The sequence below is a fragment of the Macrotis lagotis genome, chromosome 2, assembly GCF_037893015.1.
Source record: "Macrotis lagotis isolate mMagLag1 chromosome 2, bilby.v1.9.chrom.fasta, whole genome shotgun sequence".
Lineage (NCBI taxonomy): Eukaryota > Metazoa > Chordata > Mammalia > Peramelemorphia > Peramelidae > Macrotis > Macrotis lagotis.
The window spans coordinates 101,245,078-101,270,248 of record NC_133659.1 but is presented as its reverse complement, the minus strand read 5'-3'; the positions used below and the strand labels follow the sequence as shown (position 1 = coordinate 101,270,248).

The 25,171-nt window shown below is 41.6% G+C and overlaps 1 protein-coding gene across 2 annotated transcripts; it reads left to right on the top strand.

Moving 5' to 3' along the window:
• Positions 1 to 1,164: 1,164 nt before the first annotated feature.
• On the top strand, positions 1,165 to 24,255 carry PTPN7 (protein tyrosine phosphatase non-receptor type 7). 2 transcript variants are annotated; one of them, XM_074222374.1, is made up of 10 exons: positions 1,165 to 1,273; positions 2,519 to 2,694; positions 3,714 to 3,897; positions 4,523 to 4,607; positions 7,159 to 7,235; positions 11,925 to 12,062; positions 12,572 to 12,682; positions 20,097 to 20,254; positions 21,829 to 21,942; positions 23,642 to 24,255. In XM_074222374.1, the coding sequence occupies exons 2-10, from the start codon at positions 2,585 to 2,587 to the stop codon at positions 23,733 to 23,735; spliced, it is 1,071 nt and encodes a 356-aa protein (XP_074078475.1). In that variant the 5' UTR covers positions 1,165 to 1,273; positions 2,519 to 2,584; the 3' UTR covers positions 23,736 to 24,255. The 2 variants fall into 2 exon arrangements, with proteins under 2 accessions (XP_074078475.1, XP_074078476.1); XM_074222375.1 differs by lacking the exon at positions 1,165 to 1,273 and having other exon boundaries at positions 1,849 to 2,694.
• The last annotated feature ends 916 nt before the right edge of the window (positions 24,256 to 25,171 follow it).

Below are 25,171 nucleotides of genomic sequence, written 5' to 3'. Positions count from 1 at the left end.
TAGTAGACTCAGGCCCTGGAGAAGCTGGGTTAGGTTTTACTGCTCCAGATTTGGGGGAGGGGTGCTTCTCCCTCAAGCTGCAGAGCAAGGGGACCAGATAGTCCATTCTTAGCGGGTAGCTCATATCCTCTCTGAGGTTCACAGGGTCTCCATTTGTCTGTGAAGTCTAGAAGCTAGAAAGGGCAAGAGACGCTTAGGAGAAGGCTCCCAACCAGGGATGCTAGGTGAGCAGAGGGAAATGTGGATGCCCAGGTAGGTGGGGAAGCAGGATAAAGACGAAGGATCAGGAATGGCAGTGTCCAGGTAAAAGGTGCCATGGGACAATTCAAGGCAACCCACTCTGCCCAGATCAGAAAGGAAGAAGAGAGAAAGATCTCTATAAACCATTAAGCCCATCTAATTGGAAGTTATTGGTACCTTTCACAGAAGGAAGCTACTTCAGGAGCTGGGCAAATAAGTACTGATGTACAGTGAAAACAGCCTGGATTTCTATAGACCTGGTACTGAAACCTAAAATTGCTATCACTACCCAAGTGATCTTGGGAAAGTCGTTACTTCACCATGGTGACCCTCAATTTCCCCATTTGTGAAACAAGAAAATCGGACTAAATTATCTCTGACTTCTCTAAAGCCTGTGAACTTGGGGAAGCCTATAAGGACCAGCGTTTCCTTTCTCAGAAAATGGGGTACAGAGTCACAAGATTCTGGATTTAATGAACTTGGAAGGGTCTTCCAGTTCCAAATCTCTGACGCAGGGAACTTACCCCTAGTGGCCAGAGACAGCCACAACTTTACTTACCAAAAAACTGAATTAAAAAAAAAATACTCTGCCCGTAGAACATACTTAATAAATATTTGTTGAAAAAAAAATTTGTTGAATTTACTTAGTCTCATAGAATTTAGAGCTGGAAGGAAGCTTAGAGGATATCTCACCCAACCCCATTATTTAACCAAGAAGGAAACTAATGGAGGAAGTGACTAGCTTAAGATCCTATAGCTTTGGATTTAATTGCATCGCTTTGAATGGAATTCTTGGGAAAGTGAAGAGAGGAACACCTGCTGGCAGGATTGCCAAGTGGCCCAAGCAAACGGGCACCCTCCCCCTGGTGGCAGTGACAGTGGGTGCACGGAGGGCAGTGTGTGGTTGGGGTGTGCGTGGGTGGTAAGCAAGGAGGGGCTGAGGGAGGAAGCTGGCTTCCTGAAGCCTCCTCAGCCCTCCAACAGACAGACAGACAGCTGGCAAGAGGCAGCCTGGGGGGACTCAGCTTCTGCAGTAAGTACTAGAAGGGACCTATGGGAAGGTGGGGAGTGGGATCCCCTCAGCTCTGACCAATGACGGCAATCCACGGGAGGGGAAGGTGGCAGAGAGGAAAGGTTATGTCACCCTAGGGCTGGACTGGACAGTGAACACAAATTTCAATACGCCCCAGAGGTCACAAGGGACCAAAAGACTGAAGGGGTCTCCCAGGAAAAGGAAGACAAGGTCTTCCTCCTTCCCAAGCCCCAGAAGGGCAATATTCCTTGGGATCCCATGGATCTCCGTGTGCCTTCCCTGTTTTCCTTCTTCTAATGCTGGGAGTTCAGCTCCACAGCTGCCTCTCTTTATCCCCTGAGTCTGACCAGCTGTGGCTGAGACTCTGGAAGACGGGATTGTCCTCTAAAGAGGAAAAGGCCAAGGTACCTCCCCATCCCCACCCCCACGTGTTCCCAACTGGGTTCTGCCACATGCTACCATAGATTAAAGACTCAGTGAAGCTGTTTCCTGACAGTTACGGAGGCAAGAGTTGGGGAAGGACAGGAAGAGGAAGGAAACACCCCCTCGGTCTTCCTCCCTGGACAGAGACCCCAGAAGTTATAGCTGGAGCTGGAAGAGGGCCCATGGTTAAAGAGGGCCTGGGTAGGCGTGTTGGGTCTTCCTCACTCTATCATCCCTTGGAGCATATTGAGAGATAAATATGCCTGGCCCCTATCTGATTCCAACACTTGGCTACGCTGTCTAGAATCTTGGGGGCCATCACCAATAAAGCTAAAAAGAAAACTACCTCCAACCTTCTCTCTTCTCTTTTCCCGATGCAACCTCTTTCTTCTCTGGCTCCTTCTCTTGTTTCCCTAGTTGAAGTCTTTTATGATTATAGATACCCATACACATAAACAAATATCTTAAACTTAGCTCTCTTCTCTTTCTCCTCTGTAGACTACTATCTCTTTCCCACCACCACCACCACCACCAAAGTCCCTCTCATCCTCTCCTTAGACAGCTCATCCAGGGCCTAAAAGCCTATCCTCTAGATAACCACTGCTCCCACCCCGGAAATGCAACCGACTCTGGGGGGGAGTGATAACACCACCATGAGAAAACGGACAACAGACTGGGGCAAAACCACGAGTCCCAGCCCTGGCCTGTCGGTACCTGCTCTCCCTCCTCCCCTGCTCAGATTCCTTGTTCTGGTTGGGCAGGCGTGAAGGCCTCCTACCCATCATCCTAGTGACTGTTAGCTTCGGGATGGCTGTCTTTCAGATGGTCACCATGGCTGAGTGAGCCTGCTCTGGACTCCTACCTTGGCCCCCTGGGGCCCAGCCCAGCATGGTCCAGGCCCGTGGTGAGTGCTCCGGAGTTCTGCCACAGGGGGCAACCATGGCCCAGGCCCCTGCCCCCAGCTCTACTGCCAAGAAACACATCAGACTTCAGGAGAGGTGAGACCTGGTGGGAGGATGGGGAGGAATGATTGTGTGAGAAAGGGGGTTTCCCCCACCCCAGAAACTCAATTCCTTCCCCTGTTCTCCCCAACAGTGCCCATCTCTCCTCACTGTTAAAAGCCCCTCATCCTTCCAAAACAGACACCTTAATACAGAGCAGACTATTGACCTGAATCAGTAGGGAAACCAAGATGTTCTTATTTGCATGTATTTACATGTCTGGAGCACAGGGTTTCAGGTTACTCTGTACCCAAGGTCCCCTAGACCTCTGACCCATGTTCTTCAAACAACTCAAGTTCAGTTGGCCTAGTTTGAAAGAAAAGGTGAATAGGCTCTGACAGGAGCATTTCTCAGGATAACCTCACCAACAACAGACCCTGAAAGGACTGTTCATGGACTCTGGGGTGTTGGGTGTGGATAGGGAGAAGAGAATTGTAGAAACAGAGAAAGAGGAGCAAGGCTAGACTCCCACATGAGGCATCACTAGTTGGCATCTTCCATGGAAGAGGGAGAAGCAAGAATGTTAGCCCCAAAATGCTCAGAGCAGTGGACTGGCATCCTGGGTACTGGAGAACGTGCCAATCAAGCTCCATTAAAGGAAATGGGGACACTTAGCTTGAAGAAGGATGACGGGGGGAGGGAGGAGGGGATAACGATCCTTAAAGATGTGAAGGCCTGCCATGCGGAAGAATTAGCTTTATTCTGCTTGGTCCCAGATAGAAGCAATACAAAAAGATTTCAGAACAGTATAGGTAAGGAAAAGCTTCTCAACAATAAGGGTTGCTTAAAAGTAGATTAGGCTTCCTTGGAAAGGGGTTCTCCATGATTGGAAGTCTTCAAGACTGGACCCATGTCATCTGCTCACAGGGATGTTGTAGGGAGGCTCCTTGTTCAGCTCCAAGTTAGGCTGGATCCCTTGGAGATCTCCAATGCAAAGATCCTGGAACTCTATGTCCCTAGAATTAAGAAATGCAGGGAAGGGTCTCCCTAACTGTAATCTCTGTCTTTGCTCACAGGAGAGGATCCAACGTGGCTTTGATCTTGGATGTGAGCTCTCTGGGGGCAGTAGAACCCATCTGCTCTGTGTCAACACCCCGAGAGCTCACTCTCCATTTCTTAAGGACTGCTAGACACCCCCTCACCCGCTGGGTCCTACAGCACCAGCCACCCAGCCCCAAGCAACTGGAGGAAGAGTTCTCGGTAAGGAACGTGGGGCTGTCCCTTACATTTCACCCCAATTGGCTCTGAATCACCACCCTGAATTCATACCACAGTAGGGGGATGTCAGAAGTTGGGGGAGCCATTTGGCATCATTAGAATTGCTTATAATGTTAAAAAAAATTGAAGACAAATGTGTGTGCCAAGAGAGATCAGCAGAACAGTCAGAGACAATGCCCCAGAGCTGAAGTAGACATGGCAGTAAAAGGTTTTAGAAAACTTGGGGATTCTCTGGTACCTCTTCTTCTGACTGTAATCACATCTAACCTTGTAAGCTATTATCAAAACTAGGAAACTTAATTAACTAATTAGCAAGACAGTGAAATAGATGCAGTAATGAGTCCTGGGCTTGCAATTGGGAAGACCTATGTTCAAATCCTGACTTAGCTATTGACTAGCTGCGTGACCTTGGGCAAGTCACCTATCCTCTGAGCCTCAGTTTCCTCTTCTGTAAAGTGAAGGAACTGGATAGTCTCTAAGGTTCTTTCTAGCTTTAAATCTATGATATACAATCCAATGGGAAAAGTGATCCACAGAGAGGAGGATTTGGCAGGGAGTCCAGGGCAGGAGTTCAGCCACTCACATCCTTCCTCCTCACACTTGCCAGAAGATTCCCCCAAACTTTGTCAATCCTGAAGAACTGGACATTCCTGGCCATGCTTCTAAGGATCGATACAAGACCATCTTACCAAGTAAGAGCCATGCCAGGGAGCAGGGGAGGCGGGATGGGAGACTTCTCTATGGGGCTAGAGAAGGCAAAGTCTGGAGTGGAATTTAGGGGTGATTAGGCCACTTGGGACCAGTCAAATGACATGCATCTTCTCTAAGCTCTAAAATCCAGGGCAAGCTAGAGGAGGGGTTGGTGCCATATTCCTCCCTCCCTTCACAAGAGAATGGTGGAAAGGAGGAAGCATATCTGAGATGAAAAAAGTAGCAGCTCTGGAGGAGGAAAAGACAGATAATGCTTTTAAACTAGAGGAAACATCTGGATTAGAAGATACTTTCTAGAATAGAAAAGATACAGCTGGGTTGGAGGAGGCATAACTTGGCTTGGGAAAACACAACTGAGATGGAGGAGATGGTTAGTTAGAAAGGTAGAAGGACCCTAGGAGGGATAGAGGAAGTACTTGTGGGATAAAAAATCAATCAATAAGGGGCAGCTAGATAGCACAGTGGAGAGAGCACCGACCCTGGAGTCAGGAGGACCTGAGTTCAAATGTGACCTCAAACATTTAATATTTACTTAACTGTGGGATCTTGGGCGAGTCATTTAACCCCATTGCCTTGCAAAAAAAAAGAATCAATCAATAAGCATTTATTCAACACTTAAATGCCAGACTAAGCACTGGGGAGACCAAGAAGTGGAGGGAGGATTCTGAGTTTTGCAGGAAGCCAGGAGGTAGAGAGTAGGAGAGGGAGCATTTGAGGACTGGGGACCAACTAGTGAAAATGACTAGAGGCTGGATATGGAGTTTTTAATGTGCTAAGTAGGAGATGGAAACTAGATTGTAGATTGTATGGAAGAGAATGAAGTATAAGACTAGAAAAGTAGGAAGGGTTCAGATAATAAAGGGCTTTAAATGCGAAATAGATCATTTTGATTCTGGAAGGGATGGGAATCCATTGGAATTTATTGAGTTACTGGTAGAAGGGGAACAAGTACCTTGTGCCTTAGTGGAGAATGAACTGGACTAGGGAGAGACTTGGACCATTTAGGAAACTATTGAAATAACCCAAGCAAGAGGTTATGAGAGCATGGGTTAGGGAAGTGATTGCGTGAGTAGTGAGAAAGGGTGCCACATGAGAGATATTGGTAAAAATAGAAAAAACGAAATCTGACAATAGATGAGTTGTGTGATGTGAATGGTTGTGAGCCAGAGTGACAGAGAGAATGGGAGAAAGCACAGCTGGGATAGAGGAATCCTATCTGAGATGGGGAGGTGGCCTATCAACAATGAAGGAGACTCAGCTGGGCTGGAGGAGACATGACCTCCAGTTTTAGAGAGTGAACAAATGGAAAGGGACGGAGCTGAGGAAAAACAGTCTGGCCCAGCAGATTTTCAATGAGATTAGGGAATTAGGGAAACACTGGGCTCCAAGGAGTTTGAATCTTCAGCCTCAGCTGCATGTGAAAATTTGATTCCAGAGAGCCGGTAAGCAGCAAAAACCCTTCTCTCCAACAAAACCCTTTACTGCTTTAGCTTATCTGATGCTCAGTTCTCCCTCTCTCCTTCTCATGACCCTGTGTGACTTTAACCATCTACAAAGTCCCATCCTGGTGATTTCAACAGCTAAATTCACTATACCAACACCCAGAGGAGAATTTTCCATTCTAAAAATCGGGCTGCTATCCTTTGGATGTCCATAGTCCACGGAGATTTGGCTAACAACTAGAGAGAAAGTAACATTGAACCTAACTTAAGCCAACTGCAGAGGTGCTGGGAGGGCAGAAAGACCAGGATAACATGATGACAAAGACAGGCTGTTCCTGAGCTCCCCACTCAGAGCCCTCTGACCAAGAGAGTTTGGGCAATAGTAGACTTTATCTCTGATCTTCTTCCTGCTGAAAGCTACCTTGCCCATAATGCTCCTTGGTCATAGTTTCCTGATTCTGAGCTGGAAGGGACCTCAGTTGATGATGAGGTTATCAGGTAAGCAAGATGAAATGATTTTCCCCAAGGTCTTATAGGTAATTAGTGTCAAAGTCAGAATTTGAATTCAGATTTTCTGGGCTCCCATTCTAGCCCTGCCTTTATTGTTATTTCCATAGCCCTACTTGAGTTTGTTTTGGGGAAAAAAATTGTTATGGATGGATTTAGATATGAGTCAAGTCTTATCCTGATTTCTCTCTTGGTTTGCTGTGTGACCCTGAGCTAGTCACTTCTCTCTGAATCTCAGCTCTTCCATCAGCAAGACATTCTTGAGTTATATTCTCTTGTCATCCTTTACTCCCTTTCCATTTCCAACTCAGTCTGTGTCCATGTCACTTAAGCTCTTCCAATAACTCCCGACTGGGGTCCCAACCTTCAGTCTCTTACTTTTCCAATCCATCTTTCTCAGTGTTGCTAGGGTGATCATCCTAATCCTCAATTCACTCTCCTCTGCTCAGACTTCCAAAGGCTCCCTATTACCTAGTGAATAAAGTCCTCCTTCAGCAAGCCTTCTGTAATAATGCTGATAATGAGCATTATTCCATATACCTCCTGACCTCCATCAAGTGTTATTGTTTTTTTTTCCTCTTAGATCCCCAAAGTCGGGTCTGTCTTGGCCGGGAACAGAGCCAAGAGGAAGGGGATTACATTAATGCCAACTACATCCGAGTAAGTATCTCTAGCAGCACCATGATAATCCCATTGCCAGGTAAGGGGTTTCTTGTGTGATTTGCATTATTGTCATTCAATTCAATTTATTAAGCATCTACAGGAGTAGATATGCCAGGAATTATGTTAAATTCTAATCACTAATAACAGCAACTTGCATTTCTATAATATTTTATAGTTCAAAGACTGTAGCAGAAATCTCATTTCTCAAACACTTTGTTACATAGGTGATACAGATATTATCACATTTTATAAATGAGAAAACTGAGATTTAGTTGGTTAAGTGAGTGGGAAAGGTTGAGAAATGCAGTGTATAGAGTACTGGAAGACTCATCTTCCTGAGTTCAAATCAGTCCTCAGATGCTTACCAGCTGTGTGACCCTAGCAAGTCACTGAACCCAGTTTGCCTCAGTTTTCTCATTTGGACAATGATCTGAAGAAGGAAGTGGCAAATCACTACTGTATCTATGTCCAAAAACCTCCAACTGGGGTCATGAAAAGTCAGACACAACTGAAACTGGACCAACGAAACAACAGCATATAGAAAGGGTCAAGAGTTGGAATTCTAACCTAGACTTCTCTGCTCTATGTGAGGTCAGTGGTCTTTTCTGCCCACCATGGTAATTTTCTAGACCTTGGGGTCTGAGAGCTCCTCCTCACATAACTGATTACCCTTGGGTGACTCACAGGGAGGGCACAGAATGCTAGAGCTAGAAAGGATGTTAAGCATCATTGAATAATATGAGGGTTCTTTTGGTATCATGACAGTCTAGCAAAACCTAGGAATTCTATCTTGGAACCTAATTCTTAAATAATTGAAGGATGTATTAAATTTCAGTTAGAGGGTAGTGAAAATAAAGATGTAAAATTATCTCATACAAGTTCATAGACCAAGTGTTGGGGATCCATAGACCTCCAACTTAAGAATGCCTAATCTAAAAGAATGTAAATTTCTTGACTTCAAGAGCTATTTTTATTCTCTAATCTTGATCTATGTGCCTAGCACATAGTAGGCATCTAATTAATGTTTGTTGATTAATGGGTATAATCCAGCTTCTCCATTATACAGCAAATGAAACAAAGATTCAAATTCATTTTCACTATAAAATGATGAAGTTAGCTTGGACCAATGTTCTTCAAGCTGTCCTAGTGTTGCAAGCAGAACAACTTGTAAGAAAACATTGATATTAATGATATTTTCTATTCTGAGATACTAAATATGAACATATGTGTACTACATATGTTACTATATATATATATATGTTTTGTCTGAAAATAGACCTAATTTCCTCTATGTTCATCCAAAATTCTCTTTTATTCTGTTGGTATTCACAAAATAACATTATTTCAAAGATGGAAAGAACCTCAGAAACCATCTAACTCAACCCATAACCAAAAAATAATCATCCTATAATCAAGCCACAAGGATCAGCTAGCTAGCACTATATGTGTGTTTGTGTGTATATATTCATATGTATATGTATATATATAATATACAGATATATATTAAGTATATCCACAAAGGAAGGTTGCTGTTAGTATTCAGTTACATCCATCTCCTCATGACCCCATGGATCATATAGCCCTTGGAGTTTTCTTGGCAAAAGATATTTAAGTAAGTTTGCTATTTCTTCTCCAGTGAATTAAAGCAAACAGAAGTTAAATGACTTGTCCAAAGTCACACAGATAATAAGTGTGAGGCTAAATTTGATCTCAGGTCTTCCTAACTCCAAGTCCAGTGCTCTATCCACTGAGTCACTTAGCTGCCATAAATACAACCTATACACACACACATACACACACACACACACACACACACATATATACAGTAGAAGGAAATCCACTTCTTCCTAATGTATTTCATTCCAGTTATGTATAATTCTAATTATTGGGAAGTTTTTCTCCTGACATTAAATTTAGTTTTTGCCTTTTTGCAACTTCTACATGTTCCTATTCGATCTTCTTTTTTCTTTTTTTTTTTTTTTTGTTACTATTCAAATATATCTGACTCTTTGTGGCTCCATTTGGGGTTTCTTGTCAGAGACACTGGAGTGATTTGTCATTTCCTCCTCCATCCATTTTACAGACAAGAAAACTGAGGCAAACAGACTTAAATAATTTGCCAAGTAAGTGTCTGGGACCAGATTTGAACTTAGGAAGAGGAATCTTCCTGACTCTAGGCCCAGCACTCTATCCATTGCACCCCCCTTGCTGCCAATTTATAATAATAGAAGCATATATAGAGTACTTAAAACTTTTCAAAATGCTTTACAAATATTATCTTATTTTGTCCTTACAACCATCCTGAGAAATAGATGTGATTATTATCTGTTGTTGACATTTCTTAGGTGAGAAAACTGAGGCAAATTGAGGTGAAGTGATTTGCTTGCGGTCATAATTTATCAGTGTCTTGAGACTGGATTTGAACTTCTGGAGTCTTGCCAACTCCAAACTCAGGACTCCATCCACTGAGCCACCTAGTAACCATTTTATTCCAATCAATACTCAAATGGGAATCCCCTGTATATCTAGATCTACTGCTGTGATTGATTTCCTGATTTCCAAAAGGACACCTTTCAAGACTTTAAAATAATGAATTTATCTACAGTGCCTACAGTAACTAATCCCCATAAACTGGGCAGGACCCCCCCCCCCCAACCAGCTGAAAATCAGCCACTGAAGTAACTGAGAGTTAGTGCCTCTAGAAATCTGTGAGAGGTAAGAGTCAAAGGCTGGAAAGAATAAGCCTTGGTTAGACTGTAATGCAGGTTTGTTTTTGAGTTGCCCCTTCTGTCAGTCTTCTCTCCCTGAGGGTCTAAGGAAGGGGAGGGGTCTGCAACAAGCTTTCTTCAATACCTTCTCTGAAACGAGCTTTATTCTTAAGAGTCTGACAAATATCATCTCATTTGATTATAGCCCTACATTGCAGGGGGTACAGGAAAAATGTTGCTTTTGTAATTCAGCCCTTAAGAAGTCCCTTTTTCTTTTCACAAGACCCTTTCTCAAGACTCAGTTTCCCTTGCTCTCTATATCCCATCCAACACAAGGATGCTACTTGATCAGGACTGAGAATCCTCCAAAAATTGAGTAGCTGGTAGCTAAGGAAACTAAGAGAAAAGGCTTTGATTTCAGTCTCTGAATGCATCATGCCAAAAATTTCCTCCCCTGGTGCCTCAAGGTAAGGAACCTATACCATCACCTCATACACAGTAGAAATGAAACTTGCTGCCCTCTGGTGGTTCACAGGGCATCCTTCTGCAGGTGTTAGGAAATAGAAAGTCATCTTAGAACAATTAAGAGACGAAACTGGATCTCTCTGTTCATAAGATTAAGAACTGGGAATTACCTTCAAGATCATATAATTGGGGGCAGTGATGGTGGCACAATGGATAGAGAACTGGTCCTAGAGTCAGGAGGTCTTGAGTTCAAATTTGGCCTTAGACACTTACTAGCTATGTTACCCTGGGCAAGTCACTCAACCCTAGCTGTCTAAAACAATAAGCCAAAAAAATTATATATGCCCTTCTTTCCTCACCCCATTTTACAGAAGAGAAAAACTGATGACCAGAAAGAAAACTTGCCCAAGATTATGCAACGAACATGTAGCAAAGTCTGGTTCCATAGCAAATCTGTGGGATCTAGAGTCAGGTGGCCCAAGTTCAAATCCTTATTCTACCTGTTTGGGCTTTGCCATGTCACTTTCTCAATTCTTGTTTCTGCTTTCTCAAACTTTTTTTAGATAGCCTCCAAAGGCTGACCCTATGACCTAGATGTCTGTCTCTTGTAGCCCCTCTACCAGAGTAAATTTGGATCTAGAAAAGTGAATTGGCTAAGGTCACACACATAACTGAGCCAAGGTTGAACCCTGGTCTCCTGCCTCCAATCCAGTTCTGTTTCTATCATATACTTCTATAACAAAGGACAGGCATCAGTCATATCAATCAATCAGTACTACCTGATCCCTGTTTCATGGATACAAAAAGAGAGTGTTGATCTGGAATACAGCAGTAAAAGCATATTAAAGGGTGGAAAATTAAGTATCCCAGAACTATAACATCCTTATACCAAACACTCCAGCACTATCTCTTTGTCTTTGCAGTTGCTCAGGGACCCCTCATCATCCCTTGTTACTTCACATGAAGCAGGATCTTCTGTAGGGGGCTTTCCTTGATCTTCCCAGCTCCTGCTATCTTCCCCAAATTGTCAGGGTTTTTTTTTAAAATGTAGACAGCATTTATTCATTTATCTATTTATCCATCCATCTGTTTGTTAATTTATTTGTGTATGTGCATGTTGCTCACCCTTGAAGTCAAGGATTATTTCATTTCTGTCTTTGTAGATCCAGTATAGTATCTGGATGTATAGCATGTGCTTAAGGAATGCTTATCATTCATTGATCAGTTGAGGAGAGGGGAAAGAAGTTGGATTTTGGAGCCAAAGGGGAGAACCTGAAGACCTTGCTCTGCATTTTGTTGCTAAATACATTAAATGTAGCAAAAATTAAAATATGTAAATGTCATGCCAATTGTGAGAGGGGTGGTGGGTGTGGATGTGGGCGTTTGTCAAGAATTCTGGTGTTTTTTTTGTAAAAGGGCTGCAACCTAATGTCAAGGTGTCTAAGTTCCAGGGAGAAAGAGCTTGGAGAATAACCCTGAGATTCTTACTCCTCACTTTGTCCCATCTCCCCAGGGCTATGATGGTCGTGAGAAAGTTTACATTGCCACCCAGGGCCCCATGCGCAATACAGTGTCCGACTTTTGGGAAATGGTATGGCAAGAGGAGGTATCTCTCATCATCATGCTCACCCAGCTTCAAGAGGGGAAAGAGGTAGGCAACAGCTTTCCTCAGGAAAAACCACCCTTGCACAATTCAGGAGATCATATTGCAACAGAAACGAGGGCAGTTAGGAAAGGGCAAATTCCTAATATTGGTTGGACTAAGGAAGGATTGAAATTGATCCTCCTCAGAAGGATGAAGCAGAGGCAGCTAGTACCTTAGGGAAACAATCATAGCCCATCCATGGGAATCAGTTTTCTAACCATAGAAGACTCTATTTTTCTCTCTAGTTAGAATATTGCAGGATCCTTTCTTTGTATTCCTCCCCTTTCCCTTCCCCTCCTCTACCTTTATATGGTAGGGACAACTACTTGGGGGTAAAGTTGATTCCTTAACACAGATTCTTAGTAACAGAACTGGTTCCTGATTCTCACCCAAAGAGAGATAAAGTCTTGACAACATAAATTTCCTATCTCTTATCCCCTAAAGAGGCATTCCTATCTAGAGTATCCCCTGACAGAACTGCTTCCCTCTCTCATTACCATCTCCCTTCCACCTAGAAATGTGTTCACTATTGGCCTACAGAGGAGGAAACCTATGGACCATTCCAGATACGAGTCCAGGATGTGAATGAGCGCCCAGAATATATTGTTCGGCAACTTACCATTCAGGTATAACAACTGCTCTCTAGAGATATTACCTGAAATCTTCCCATCCTAAAGGTACCTGGAGAGCCTGAAAGGAAATAGACCTCCATAGTATGTAGGGGCTACCTAGCCCTTTCTCCCCCCCAAGTCCAAAAAGGTATGCCTCATAATGCATTTTTTGTCTATCAGCTCTCTTTCAGAAGGTAAATAATGTGCTTCATCATTGTTTCCCTGGGATTATGGTTAATCATCACATTGTTCAGAATTTTCAAGTCTTTCAAAGTTATTTATCTTTATGATTTTATTATATAAATAATTCTCTTGGTTCTGCTCACTTCCCTTGCATCAAATAGATTTCTCTGAAACCATATCATTTCTTTTTTTTTTTAAGTTTTTGTAAGACAGTGGGGCTAAGTGACTTGCTGAAGGTCACACAGCTAGGTAATTGTTGTGTCTGAGGCTGGATTTGAACTCAGGTTCTCCTGACTCCAGGGCTGGTGCTCTATCCACTGTGCCACCTAGCTGCCCCAACCATATTATTTCTTATGGCACCATAGGCACTTGTTCAGCCATTCCCCAATCAATAGGCACCACTTTCCTCCCTGGTCTTTTCTAGTAACTCTAATCTGAGTCAAATTGAATTTTCCAGATTCTTCATCAGGATCCATGTTCAACAAGAATTTCTTGATCCCATGCTAGCAAAACCTTATACTTTTATTTATGGCACAAGAAAGAGAATAGACATTGCTCTTGCCTTCGAGTAACCTCCAGTCTTACCTTTCTTTTGACATCTGATAAATTCATGATCTTATAAATGGACTGGTTCAGATCACAAGCCATCAATATATTCTCATCCTGTGTGATTCTTGTCTGCCTTTCCATAATCCTCCTTCATAGAGGCCCCATTCAAAGTACAGGAAGCCGTTGTCTGGTCTTTGTGAAAGGATACCAATGTAACATAGGCTGTCTGCTTGCTATTTCACATCCTTCCCATATGACTTGTCCACCTCTTCTTCCAATTATATATCTCCTCAGTGATAGCATTTATTCCATTTGTCTCAAATAATTAAGTGTTGGTAATGAGCAGCAGGAATCTTAAACCCACTATGAGCCTTTTCATTGCCCTTTGAATCACTTGGGATTCTTCTGAAATGAGGTATTCCAAGATTTGCAATCACTAAGCAAACCACATGATAATCAATAAAACAGAATTGCTGCTTTCCAATAGTATCATAATTGTTAAAGTGGATGGCTGTTGTACAAGGAGTTTGCCATTTTTATGCAGCTGTCCATGATTGTTAAGTGTCCTCCTAGGCTATTAGAAACTTCTGTTGATGCTGGTAATCCAACAGGGCTTGATGTGACTGCATTTGTGGTGGAAGGTTGACAAACAGTAAGAAAGAAAAAAACAGAGCATAAGCTTGCCACTGTGTTACAGCAAGTATAGAATACTGAGGAATAAGAGTAGAAAGGAAGAGTGTCCTAGGGAAAACTCAAACTCATTTCTGTGTTCACAATATGTAAGGGAGGAAAGGTGTCCCAAGTGAAAAACCTTGGAGCTGATTACATGAGGAATCCACTGTAGGGTCAAAGTATTTGCAGATCCTAGACACTAGACTTGCTCCTCAGAGAGGAGCCCTGGCAGATAGAAATATCTGGTTGTGATCTTTTGAACCTCTAGTGATCTCTGCATAAAAGAGAACAGTTGAGGAGAAATGATTGGACCTAGCCCCTGAGTCTGGCTGTAATTAGTAGTGATCGGAAGAGGTATATTCTGGAACCAAAGCAAGGAGAGGATGGACTAAGTAACAAGCTGTCATTAAGAATAAGAATAAGTTGAAGTGAAAATGCTTTCAAAAAGACTATATCATACCCTGATATTTGGAATCCGAGGACCTGGGTTCAAATCTCAGTTCTGCCCCTTTGTGATATTGAGCTTACCTAACCTCTCTGAGCTTCAGTTTCCTCATCTATAAAATGAAGAACTTGGATGAATGACCTCCGAAAGTTTCTCTTAGCCCTAAAACAAGGTATCCATCCTTCCCGTCATTCAATTTTACTACTCCCAAGTCATCCTTGAGTCTTCATTTTTCTTTATCCCATCTAACCAATTTGTCTCCGAGTCTTAGTATTTGGCCTCCATCATGTTTCTTGAAGGAAATTTTTCAATAATCTCCTAAATGGTCTCCCTGCCTCAAACCCTTCCCCTCTTCAATCCATATACAACTACCAAAGTGATTTTTCTTTAGGTCACTCTTCTGTGCAATAAGTTCCAGTGACTAGAGTGTAGACTTGGAGTTAAGAAATCTGACTTAAGCCCTGGGACCCTCCATTTCCTCATCTGTGAAATGGGAATAATAAGGCTTAAACTTTCAGGGTTGTTTTGAGGATCAAATAAGATAATGTTTGTAAAGTTTTGGGAAAATTCAAAATGCTTTGCTAATGTTAGTTATTATCATTATTAGGATCAATTCAATAGACGCTTATTAATGCTATGTACCCAGAGTCATATAGCTAGCAAGTGTCTGAGTGCAGATTTGAACTTGGGGACCGTGACTCCAAGGCTAGTACTCTATCTTCTGGGCCACCTAACTTTCTTTCATCCTCTGTGGTCCAGACCAACTGGCTTTCTTATTGTTCTTCTCACATATCATTCCATCTGGTCTCCATGGATTTGCAGAGGTTCTCCCCATTTTCAGGAATCCAAGTCCTCTTCCTCCTCCCCCACCCCTCCATGTCCCCCAATCCTCCCTCTCCTCCCCCCCTCCACCTATTAGAATGCCAACTCCTACTCAGATGTTACTTCCTACACAAGACCTTTCCTGCTGTGCTCTTCTAACTGCTAGCACCTCCCCACTCCTCTGAAATTACCTTGTATTTATTCTGAATGTATGCTGTGCATACTTAGAGGTGTCCATGTTGCTTCCCCAGATAGAATGAAAGCAGGTTCTGTTTCATTGCTGTCATAGTACATGATCTGTAATGGGTGCTTAGTAAAGACTTGATTGATCCACTGAGGAGCAGAGATCCCAAATAGCACATTATGTTTTTCCATGTGTATTCATATCTATGTTGTCCTCATAACAACTGGGAGAGGTAGGGAGCTGGGAATGGGAGGTGTATTCTCCCTCCTAGTTTACCATGTTTCAAGAAACTGGAACTCAGGAAATAAAGTAATTTGGTCCAAATTTTTATTACAAGTCAGTGGCAAACCTAGGACTAAAAAGCAGGGTCTCCTGGAAGAAACTCATGTTTGTACCATGGGTCTATGCTCTCTCAACTCCCCAGGCCCTACCCCAATCTTCAGCAATTCTTTTTTCAATTTAATATTTTTCTTTCCCCAATTACATGTAAAAACAATGTTTAATATTTGTTTCCTTAAAACTTTGAGTTTCAAATTCTCTCTCCCTCCTTCCCCTCCCTCCTTATTGAGAAGACAAGTAATTTAATATAGATAAGTTATACATGTTCAATTGTGTAAAATATATTTCCATGTTAGTCATTTTGTAAAAGAAAATGCACACAAAAAAGTTCCCAAGAAATATAAAGTAAAAAAATTGTTTCAATTTGTATTCAGATCCATCAGTTTTTTTCCTTTGGAAGAGGATAGTATTTTTCATCACAAGCCCTTAGGAAGTGTCTTGGATCCGAGAATAGCTAAGTCATTCATAGCTGATCATTGTGTAATATTGCTGTTACCATGTACCCTGTTCTCCTGGCTCTGCTTATGCTTACTTTGCTTTATATTAGTTCATATAAATCTTTCTAGGTTTTTCTGAGAGCATCTTGCTCATCATTTCTTATAGCACAACTCCATCACAATGTTACAGCACAGCCTGTTCAGCCATTCTCCAGTTGATGAACATCCCTTCAATTTCCAGTTGTTTGCCAGCAGAAAAAAATGCTACTAAAATATTTTTATACACAAAGGGTCTTTTCCTTTTTGTTTTTTATCTCTTTAGAATACAGACTTAGTAGTAGCATTGGTTGGTCAAAGGGTATGGCCCTTTGGACATGTTTCTAAATTGTTCTACAGAATTATTGAATCAGTTCACAACTCCATCAACAATGTCTTAGTGTCTCAATTTCTCCACATTCCCTCCAACATTTGTCCTTTTCCTTTTCTTTCATATTAGCCAATCTAATAGGTGTGGGGAGATACCTTAGAGTTGTTTTAATTTGCATTTTTCTAATCAATAGTTATCTAGAGCATTTTTTCATATGATTGTACATAGCTTTGATTATTTAATCTGAAAAACTACCTGATTATATCCTTTAATCATTTTTCAATTGGGGAAAGACTCTTATTTTTATAAACTTGACTCAGTTCTCTATTTGAGAAATGAAACTTTTATCAGATATCTGCTATAAATTTTTTCAAAGTTATGATTACTAACTGTATATTTCCCTCAATCCTGTTTCCCTGTTTATTCTACTTTCCCCTCTCCTTTTACCCTGTCATCCTCAAGTGTTTTTCTTTGATTACTTTGCCTCCTACACTCTACCCTCCTTCTAGCACTCTTCTCCCTGACCTGCCTTCTCTTATCACCTTCCCCTTCTACTTTCCTATAGATTTCTATACACAGTGTATTGCTGTTCTTATTTTGAGCCAGTTCCATTGCAAATAAGGTTCAAGTTCTCCTGTCTACCCCTATATTATAAGTTTTTTCATACTTCTTTATATGAGATGATTTACCCTATTTTACCTCTCCCTTCCCTTTTCTTCCAGTGCATTCCTTTTTCTTATCTTTTAATTTTGTTTTTTAGCTATTATTCCTCTCATATTCAACTCATACTCCTGTCTTCTGTTTCTATATATTCATTTTAATTGTTCAAATGACAAAGTTCTTAAGTTAGAAATATCATCTTCTCATGTAGGAATATAAAGTTTAACCTTAATGAATTCCTTATGATTCCTCTTTTCTGTTTACCTTTTTTTTTTTTAGATTTTTTTTTTTTTTGCAAAGCAAATGGGGTTAAGTGGTTTGCCCAAGGCCACACAGCTAGGTAATTATTAAGTGTCTGAGACCGGATTTGAACCCAGGTACTCCTGACTCCAAGGCCAGCGCTTTATCCACTGCGCCACTTAGCCGCCCCTGTCTGTTTACCTCTTTGTGCTTTTTTTTTCAATCTTATATTTGAAGGTCAAATTTACTATTCAGTTCTGGTCTTATCCTCAGGAATGTTTGAAAGTCTTCTGTTTTATTGAATATCCATTTTTACCCCCTGAAGGATTATCTAAGTTTTAGTGGTATGTGATATATATTGTTGTTGTAACCCTAACTCTTTTGCCCTCCAGAATATCATATTCCAAGTTCTCCAAGCCTTTAATGTAGAAGCTGCTAAATCTTGTATTATTCCAACTGTGGCTACACAATCTTTAAGATTTTTTGGGGGAGGAGGGAGGCACTGCTTGCAATATTTTCTTCTTGACTTGATAGGTCTGGAATTTTGCTATAATATTCCTGGGAATTTTCATTTGGGGATCTCTTTCAGAAGATGATCAAGGATTTTTTCAATTTCCATTTTGCCTTCTGGTTCTAGAATATCATGGTATTTCCTGAAAAATATCTAGGTTTGTTTTTTTTTCTGTTCGTGGCTTTCAGATAGTACAGTAATTCCAAAATTATCTCTCCTTGATCTATTTTTTTTTTAGTTTTTGCAAGGCAATGGGGTTAAGTGGCTTGCCCAAGGCCACACAGTTAGGTAATTATTAAGTGTCTGAGACCAGATTTGAACCCAGGTACTCCTGACTCCAGGGCCAGTACTCTATCTACTGTGCCACCACCTAGCCACCCCTACTTGATTTATTTTCCAAGTCACCTGTTTTTCCAGAGATTTCACATTTTCCTCTTTTTTCATTCTTTTGATATTGTTTTATTGCTTCTTGATGTTTCACAGAATCATTAACTTTCATTTACTCAATTCTAACTTATAAAGAATTATTTTCTTCATTAAGTTTCTGTATCTCCTTTTTCATTTGGCCAATTCTACTTTTTAAAGAGTTCTTTTCTTCACTGAATTTTTGTAAATCTTTTTCATTTTTTCAGTTCTGCTTTTTAAAGCATTCTTCTCTTCAATGGATTTCTATGCCTCTTTTACCATTTGACCTAATTTGTTTTTTAAGATGTGATTTTCTTCAATTTTTGTGTATCCTTTATTAAGCTGTTGGTTCTTTTTTCATAGTTTTCTTGCATCACTTGTCATTTCTTTTTCCACTTTTTCCTACTACCTCTCTTATTTGATTTTTTAAAATTCTTTTTGAGTTCTTTCAGGATTTGAGAACAATTCACTTTTTTTTTGGTGGCTTTGAATGTAGTAGTTTTTATTTTATTGTCTTCTTCTAAGTTTGTGTTTATATCTTTCTGTCATCATAGTAACTTTCTATGGTCAATAATTTTTTTCCTAATCTTTACTGACTTTTAGAATTACATTAAAGTTGGGTTCTGTTTCTTGGGTAAAGGTGGCACTCTTCCAAGCTTTAGGTTTTTTGTGCAGCTATTTTCAGAGCTAATTCTAGAGGTCTGTAAGTTTTTGGTTCCTCCAAGGTGGTATGATCTAAGAAGTATGTTTGCTACATTTTTTACCTTTGCTCGGCTCTATGAGTGACCCACAAGCATTCTTCCACTATGGAACTATGATCCAGGTCCCTGTTCCCTGCATGGTACTGTTCCTCCTTGCCCTGGACTGCAACCTGAATCCTAGTATGAGAAACATAACAGATTCCTGCTCCCAATGCCAGCAAAGGGACCCTTGTAATTTCTTTCTAACCAGCTGACCCATCAACTTACCATCTGTAGGCTTGAAAGCTCCAGAAGGACTCACTGCCATCCAAGACCCGCTACTGGTTTGCCTGCACTGGAGGGTGTTTCATTCTCATCCCAGTGTGATCGATGTTTCCTGTTGACCTTCTAAGTTGTCTTAGACTGGAAATTTGTTTCACCCTGTCATTTTGAGGGTTCCACTACTCCAGAATTTGTTCTGAAGTGTGATTAAAGGTTATATGAAGGAAATTTAAGAGAGCTCAGGGAAATCCCTGCCTTTTCTCTACTATCTTGGCTCTGCTCCACTTCCGGCAGTTTTTTATGGAGGAAAAGAATAAGCCACTGAAGGCAGGAGGAAAACTAGGCCACTGAATTCTCTGAGTAATAATGAGGTTTGGCTCCTTACACAAAGCCCCCTCCTTCTCTCTACCTTTTAAGATCTTCAAGTTCCTAAGATGACCTTTTCCTGGTCTCCATAATAATTAGAGCTCTCTCCTTAACGAATTTAACCTGAGCATACCTATCTGTGTTAATTCCCCTGTACAATGTAAGCTCCTTGAGGGCAGGCACTGGTTCCACCTTTGTTTTTAAATCCATAGGATCCTAAATGCATACTTGTTGAATTGAATTATCTATTTGAGCTTCTCAGTCCATGTAACTACTTCATCTCTCAGTATCAGGGGGAGTGTCGTCCAGTTAAGCATGTCCTCTTCTCTGCATGGCCTGATCACCAGACCCCAGAGTCAGCTGGGCCCCTCCTACGCCTGGTGGATGAAATAGAGGAAAGCCCAGACACAAAGGCCAACTCGGGGCCAATTGTGGTCCATTGCAGGTTTGTATCCCACTGTCTCTTCCCCAAACTCTTCTAGGTCTACCCCAATCCCCTGAGCTAGATACACACACACACACACACACACACACACACACACACACACACACGCAAACACAAACAACCTTCAGTTTTGGGTCTTAGGGCTCCAACCTGTGCAAATTGATGTCAAGTGTGACCTTGATAAAGAGAAACTCTAGGACAGGGGTATCCAACCTTTTAGTGCTTCTGGACTACCCAACAAAAAACCATCAAAGGCAGCATAAAAAATTCAATATCCATTCATGGAAAACAATGAAACCCACATCACCAAGGAGCAAAATAACAAATGCAAGCCATGCATGAATGGACCTGAGGGCCAACAGGTTGGACACACCTGCTCCAGAAGGTCAGTCAAGAAGTCAGATGACAAAATGGTTAAACTACTACCATACTGGATTTGGAATTAGGAAAACTTGAATTCAGGTCCCATTTTACAACCTGAATGACCATGGGTACAACCTGTTCCCTCATCTGAAAAACAGAGTTGTGAGGATTAATGAGATAATATAACATGAAATGCTTTCAAGAACTTAAATCACTAAGTAAATGCTATTATTATTGCTATTATTATTATTATTATTATTATTATCATCATCATCAAATAGCCCATACTGATATTGAATACAGTGAATGCTGTCCCAGCCACTGAAGGGAGATCTGGGGAAGAGAGGACATAGAGAAGCAGGCTCCCTCCTGAGTGAACTCCTGTTGTGGGAGCAGGATACCGGGATGGGAGGAGTGGGAAAGTGGAGGCGGGGGCTGGCCTAGTCTATGGTCCGGGTGAGTCCCCAGACAAGTGATACAGGAGATACAACCTAACAAAGCTGAGGAGAGGATTGCATATTTTTTTCAGTGAAGGTGGGAGAAAAAAAGGGGGAGTGAGGCATAGCAGAGAGAGAGGGGGTTGCCGGGGTGGGGGGAGACTAGAAATATAGATGAGATAGAGAAGGTGCAGAGCAAATAATGACTAGCTGACATTAATTCAGCTAGGGCTTTGAGGCTAAATGGCTTGCCCATAGCTACACTATTACAGGTAGGTTTTGAACCCTGACTTCTCCTCTAAAGAAAACCAATAAATGAAGAAATGGCCTACCAGAAAAGCATGAGAAACTTTGCTTAGTTGGGGCCAAACCTGAGTTTATCAAAGAGGAGGATGGTTGCATAAGAAGGATTAGCTGATAGAAAGGACAACATGACAAGAGATTTTTGAGCAGATGAAGTTTGTTTTTTAAGAAAATAGTAGGAAGGAGGTGTGTGTCTTGTAACCTTAGATGGGTTTGGATAACTGACATGCTAATAATAATTATCCCCCCATTCTTGACTGCTGCAATAACCACTCCTCTGTCCTCTTCCTAAACAGATTTTCCTTGACCCATCCAGTTACTGTGCTGCCCACCAGTGCCCCAAGGTGGTTTCCCCAGCATTGATTTTTTCCCCTCAACTCCCAGGTTTCTAATTCTGCTAGCCTAAAACTAGACTCTTGGGGTCAACTGATACTTGATCTCCTTGTGACATGCCCTTTGCTTTCTCTTTAGTGCTGGGATTGGCCGAACTGGCTGCTTCATTGCCACACGGATTGGCTGCCAACAGCTCAAGGCTCGAGGGGAAGTAGACATCCTGGGCATAGTATGCCAGCTTCGGCTGGACAGGTGGGTTCAGGCTTTAAGCTAAGAGGGTGAGCAGAGCCACCCTGACAACCATACCCAGACTTGCCCAAGATTGAGGGCTTTTTCTTATGTTTTCACACCTGTAAATATCATTCAAACATCAGTGTCTTGAGGGAAAAAAGAATGCTTTGCTGCTGAAAAAAACCAAAACCAAAACTTTACAACTAGCAGAGTGATCATTTGACTTGGGGGGGGGGGGTGCCAGAATTTCAACTTGTATCATATTTATATGAATTTCTTCTGAGCCTCAATAACTCATTTAAAAGGATTTGGTATCTGTATAGAAATATTTTATAATTACCCTGAGCTGGGAGAGTTTGGAGGTTGGGGTTAGAGAAGAGTATAAAACCTAGAAAAGAAGAGAACTAAAAATTGAAGATATTGTAATGGGACACTTGAGAAAGATTTAATGTGAAAATGTACCATGTCAAAGATGCACAAATAGGTCTCAAGTGATGATGGAATTAATTTGATATAGCAAACATTTATTAAATGGTATAGGCACTGTGATGAGTATCTGAAATATCTCTCCCAGAAACTCCCTGCCTTCAATGAGCTTCCTATCTAAAATTGGAGAAAGACACACAAATAACAATGCTTAAAGACAAAGCAAGGCAAGGGATGGACCAGGCAAAGTGCTATAAGAAATTTGAGGGGGAGATCCCTTTCCTCTTCAGGTAGGAAGGAGAGGGATGTCAGGGAGGCTGTATGGACCTTGAAGGAAAGATAGAATTTCAATGGATGATTGGCATAGAAGATCTGATATGCGAAGGTCAAAGGAATCCAATTTGCAGCTATCACAACCGCCTCTCTCCTTCTAGTCTCTTTCCTAGAATCCATCTGCCACACAGTTGCCAAAATAATCTTCCTAAAGTACAGGTAGGATCATATCACTTCTTTATTAAAAAAATCTTCAGGGGCTCCCTACTGCTTCTTCAATCTGATATTTAGGTAGAGAATCAAGAAAGCCCTCATGTAGAAGAGAAGCCTTAAAAGAAAGTAGGGATTCTAAGAAACAGGTGAAAAATTGGGTATATTTTTGGTACTGAGACCAACAAGGACAAAGGCAGAGATATTATAGATGAAATATAGGGCCTGAGGCACATAAAGAGGGCCAGGTCGACTGAACCATAGTGTATATGGAGGGTAGTAAAGTATAAGCCTTTGTGTTCAGATTGTGAAGGACTTTAAATGTCAAACATAAAAACTTTGAACCTAGAGATAATGGGGAGTTATTAGAGTTTATAGGGAGTGATATATAGTGAGACCTACATTTAGTTAGAAAAATCGCTTTGATGTCTAAGTAAAAGATAGAGCAGAGTGTATATGAATTGGATGTAATGATTGCTGAGATTCCTTCCAGTTCTCAAATTCTGTTCTCTGATCTCTTGATCCTATCTCCTCCTCAGGTCTTTAGACATAGTTCAGAGTAAAGCAAATGTAACTGGAAGGGATGGTTTTGAGAGACAGAGAGTGGACACAAGTGAAAAGGTGGTTTAAAAAATTTGTTCAGAGAATCTATTTCTTATAAACCAAAGAAATCAGCTTTTGAGTCTTAGACCAGAATCCCATATGAGACAGAGCAGATACCAAATATGTGAAGATGGTGAACTGGAGCCTTTGGAATTCCCCTGACCTTGTTGGTTGCTCTCGACATCAGCTTTGTTATTTCTCATTCCAGAGGGGGTATGATCCAGACCAGTGAGCAATACCAGTTCCTGCACCACACCCTGGCCCTCTATGCTGCCCAGCTGCCTGTGGAACCAAATCCATGACCTTCTGGGACCTGGTTGAAGAGGTGATATAAGTCATATAGCATCCAAACTGTACCCAGCCAGAGAAGGGGCAACTTCTCCTTAAAAGCCTAGAACTTTGTCCTCTACCTCTGTCATACCCATCCCCAGGGTCTCTGATCCTAGAACTGGCATTGCCCTCCGATGCCCCAAGTTTTCATTCTCCTTCCACATCCCTGGGAAGGACCTGGTATCCCAGATCACTAACTCATTGACTGGCAGATGGAGGAATGAGGGAGTTGTGGGGGTCAGAGGGGGGCCTTTTGTGACCCAGAAGCCAGTCCTTAGACCAGAGTGGAGTAGAGAGTTGATCTTCCTCCTGCAGCCAGAGAAAACTGAGTTGGAAAGGATAAAGACCAGAGATTACCAGGGCTTTTATCTTACCTTCCTCTCTTGTCCTCAGTCCTGAAATGGACAGCAAGGACATAACACGTGTGTGTGTGTGTGTGTGTGTGTGTGTGTGTGTGTGTGTGTGTGTTTGTGTGTGTGCGTGCGCGTGTGCCTAATTCTCAAGCCTTTAGCCTGCTTCAAGCTCAATGACTTGATTGTCAACTTCAGCAAGCCTGAAGGAAAATCTCTGCTCTGACATGCTACCTACATGCCCAAGTTTCCTTTACTAGACATGGAAGAATGCTTCCAGGAACCTCTGATCATAGACCTTGTGTTTGGAGATCCTAAGGACAAAAGGAGCTTGGGGAAATTCCTGGCAACTATTTCTGCCTCATCCCAATTCCTGGGTACTGAAAAACATATTGCTTGACTATCCCTCTACCCACTCCTTTTGGCACTCTTTGCAATCCAAAGGAGTCCTAAACAAAACTATCTGTGCAATGCTCAACACTTAGAAGCCAATCAGCTCTGAGATGCTAGTGACGCTAAACTCTTTAAGCCAGACACCGATAAAGCTTTCCAAAGTCCTATAGAGAAGCTTCTGTCCATCACCCAATCTGTGTGCACTGGAAATTTCCTGGGAAGATAAAAGAATCCAGAATCCCTATCTTGGGACCACAATGAAGAGATGGTCCAGATCTTGGGGCATCCAGCCTAAAACATCTTGGGAATGAAGGGGAGAGAAAGGAGAGTTCCTCTTGAAATGTCTGGAGAAAGATTCTCTTTCTCTCTCTGACACCATTCATACCTGCCATTTATCAGGTAGATTTCTCTAAGGTAATCCCACCTACAAACTGTAAACCCAATCATCCGATCCAATAAAGCGCTTATTAAATACCTCCTGTAAGGTTAGGCACTGGGAATACCAGGAGGAAGAATGAAACAATTCCAACTCCCTGAATCTTAGTTTTAATAAAGGAGACAAGCACATATTATAAATACTTGCTGCATCAATATAAAAGTGAATAAATATAAATATGCAAATTACTTACATAAAAATTAGAAAAATCATTAAGGCTCAGTGCAGA

What these genes read in the sequence shown, in the direction of transcription:
- PTPN7 (XM_074222374.1), top strand. Translation starts at nt 2,585, where the DNA reads ATGGTCCAGGCCCGTGGTGAGTGCTCCGGAGTTCTGCCACAGGGGGCA. An exon ending in CACATCAGACTTCAGGAGAG is followed by an intron (nt 2,695 to 3,713) that starts GTGAGACCTGGT and finishes CTTTGCTCACAG; the next exon opens with GAGAGGATCCAACGTGGCTT. An exon ending in CCAATTGTGGTCCATTGCAG is followed by an intron (nt 20,255 to 21,828) that starts GTTTGTATCCCA and finishes CTTTCTCTTTAG; the next exon opens with TGCTGGGATTGGCCGAACTG.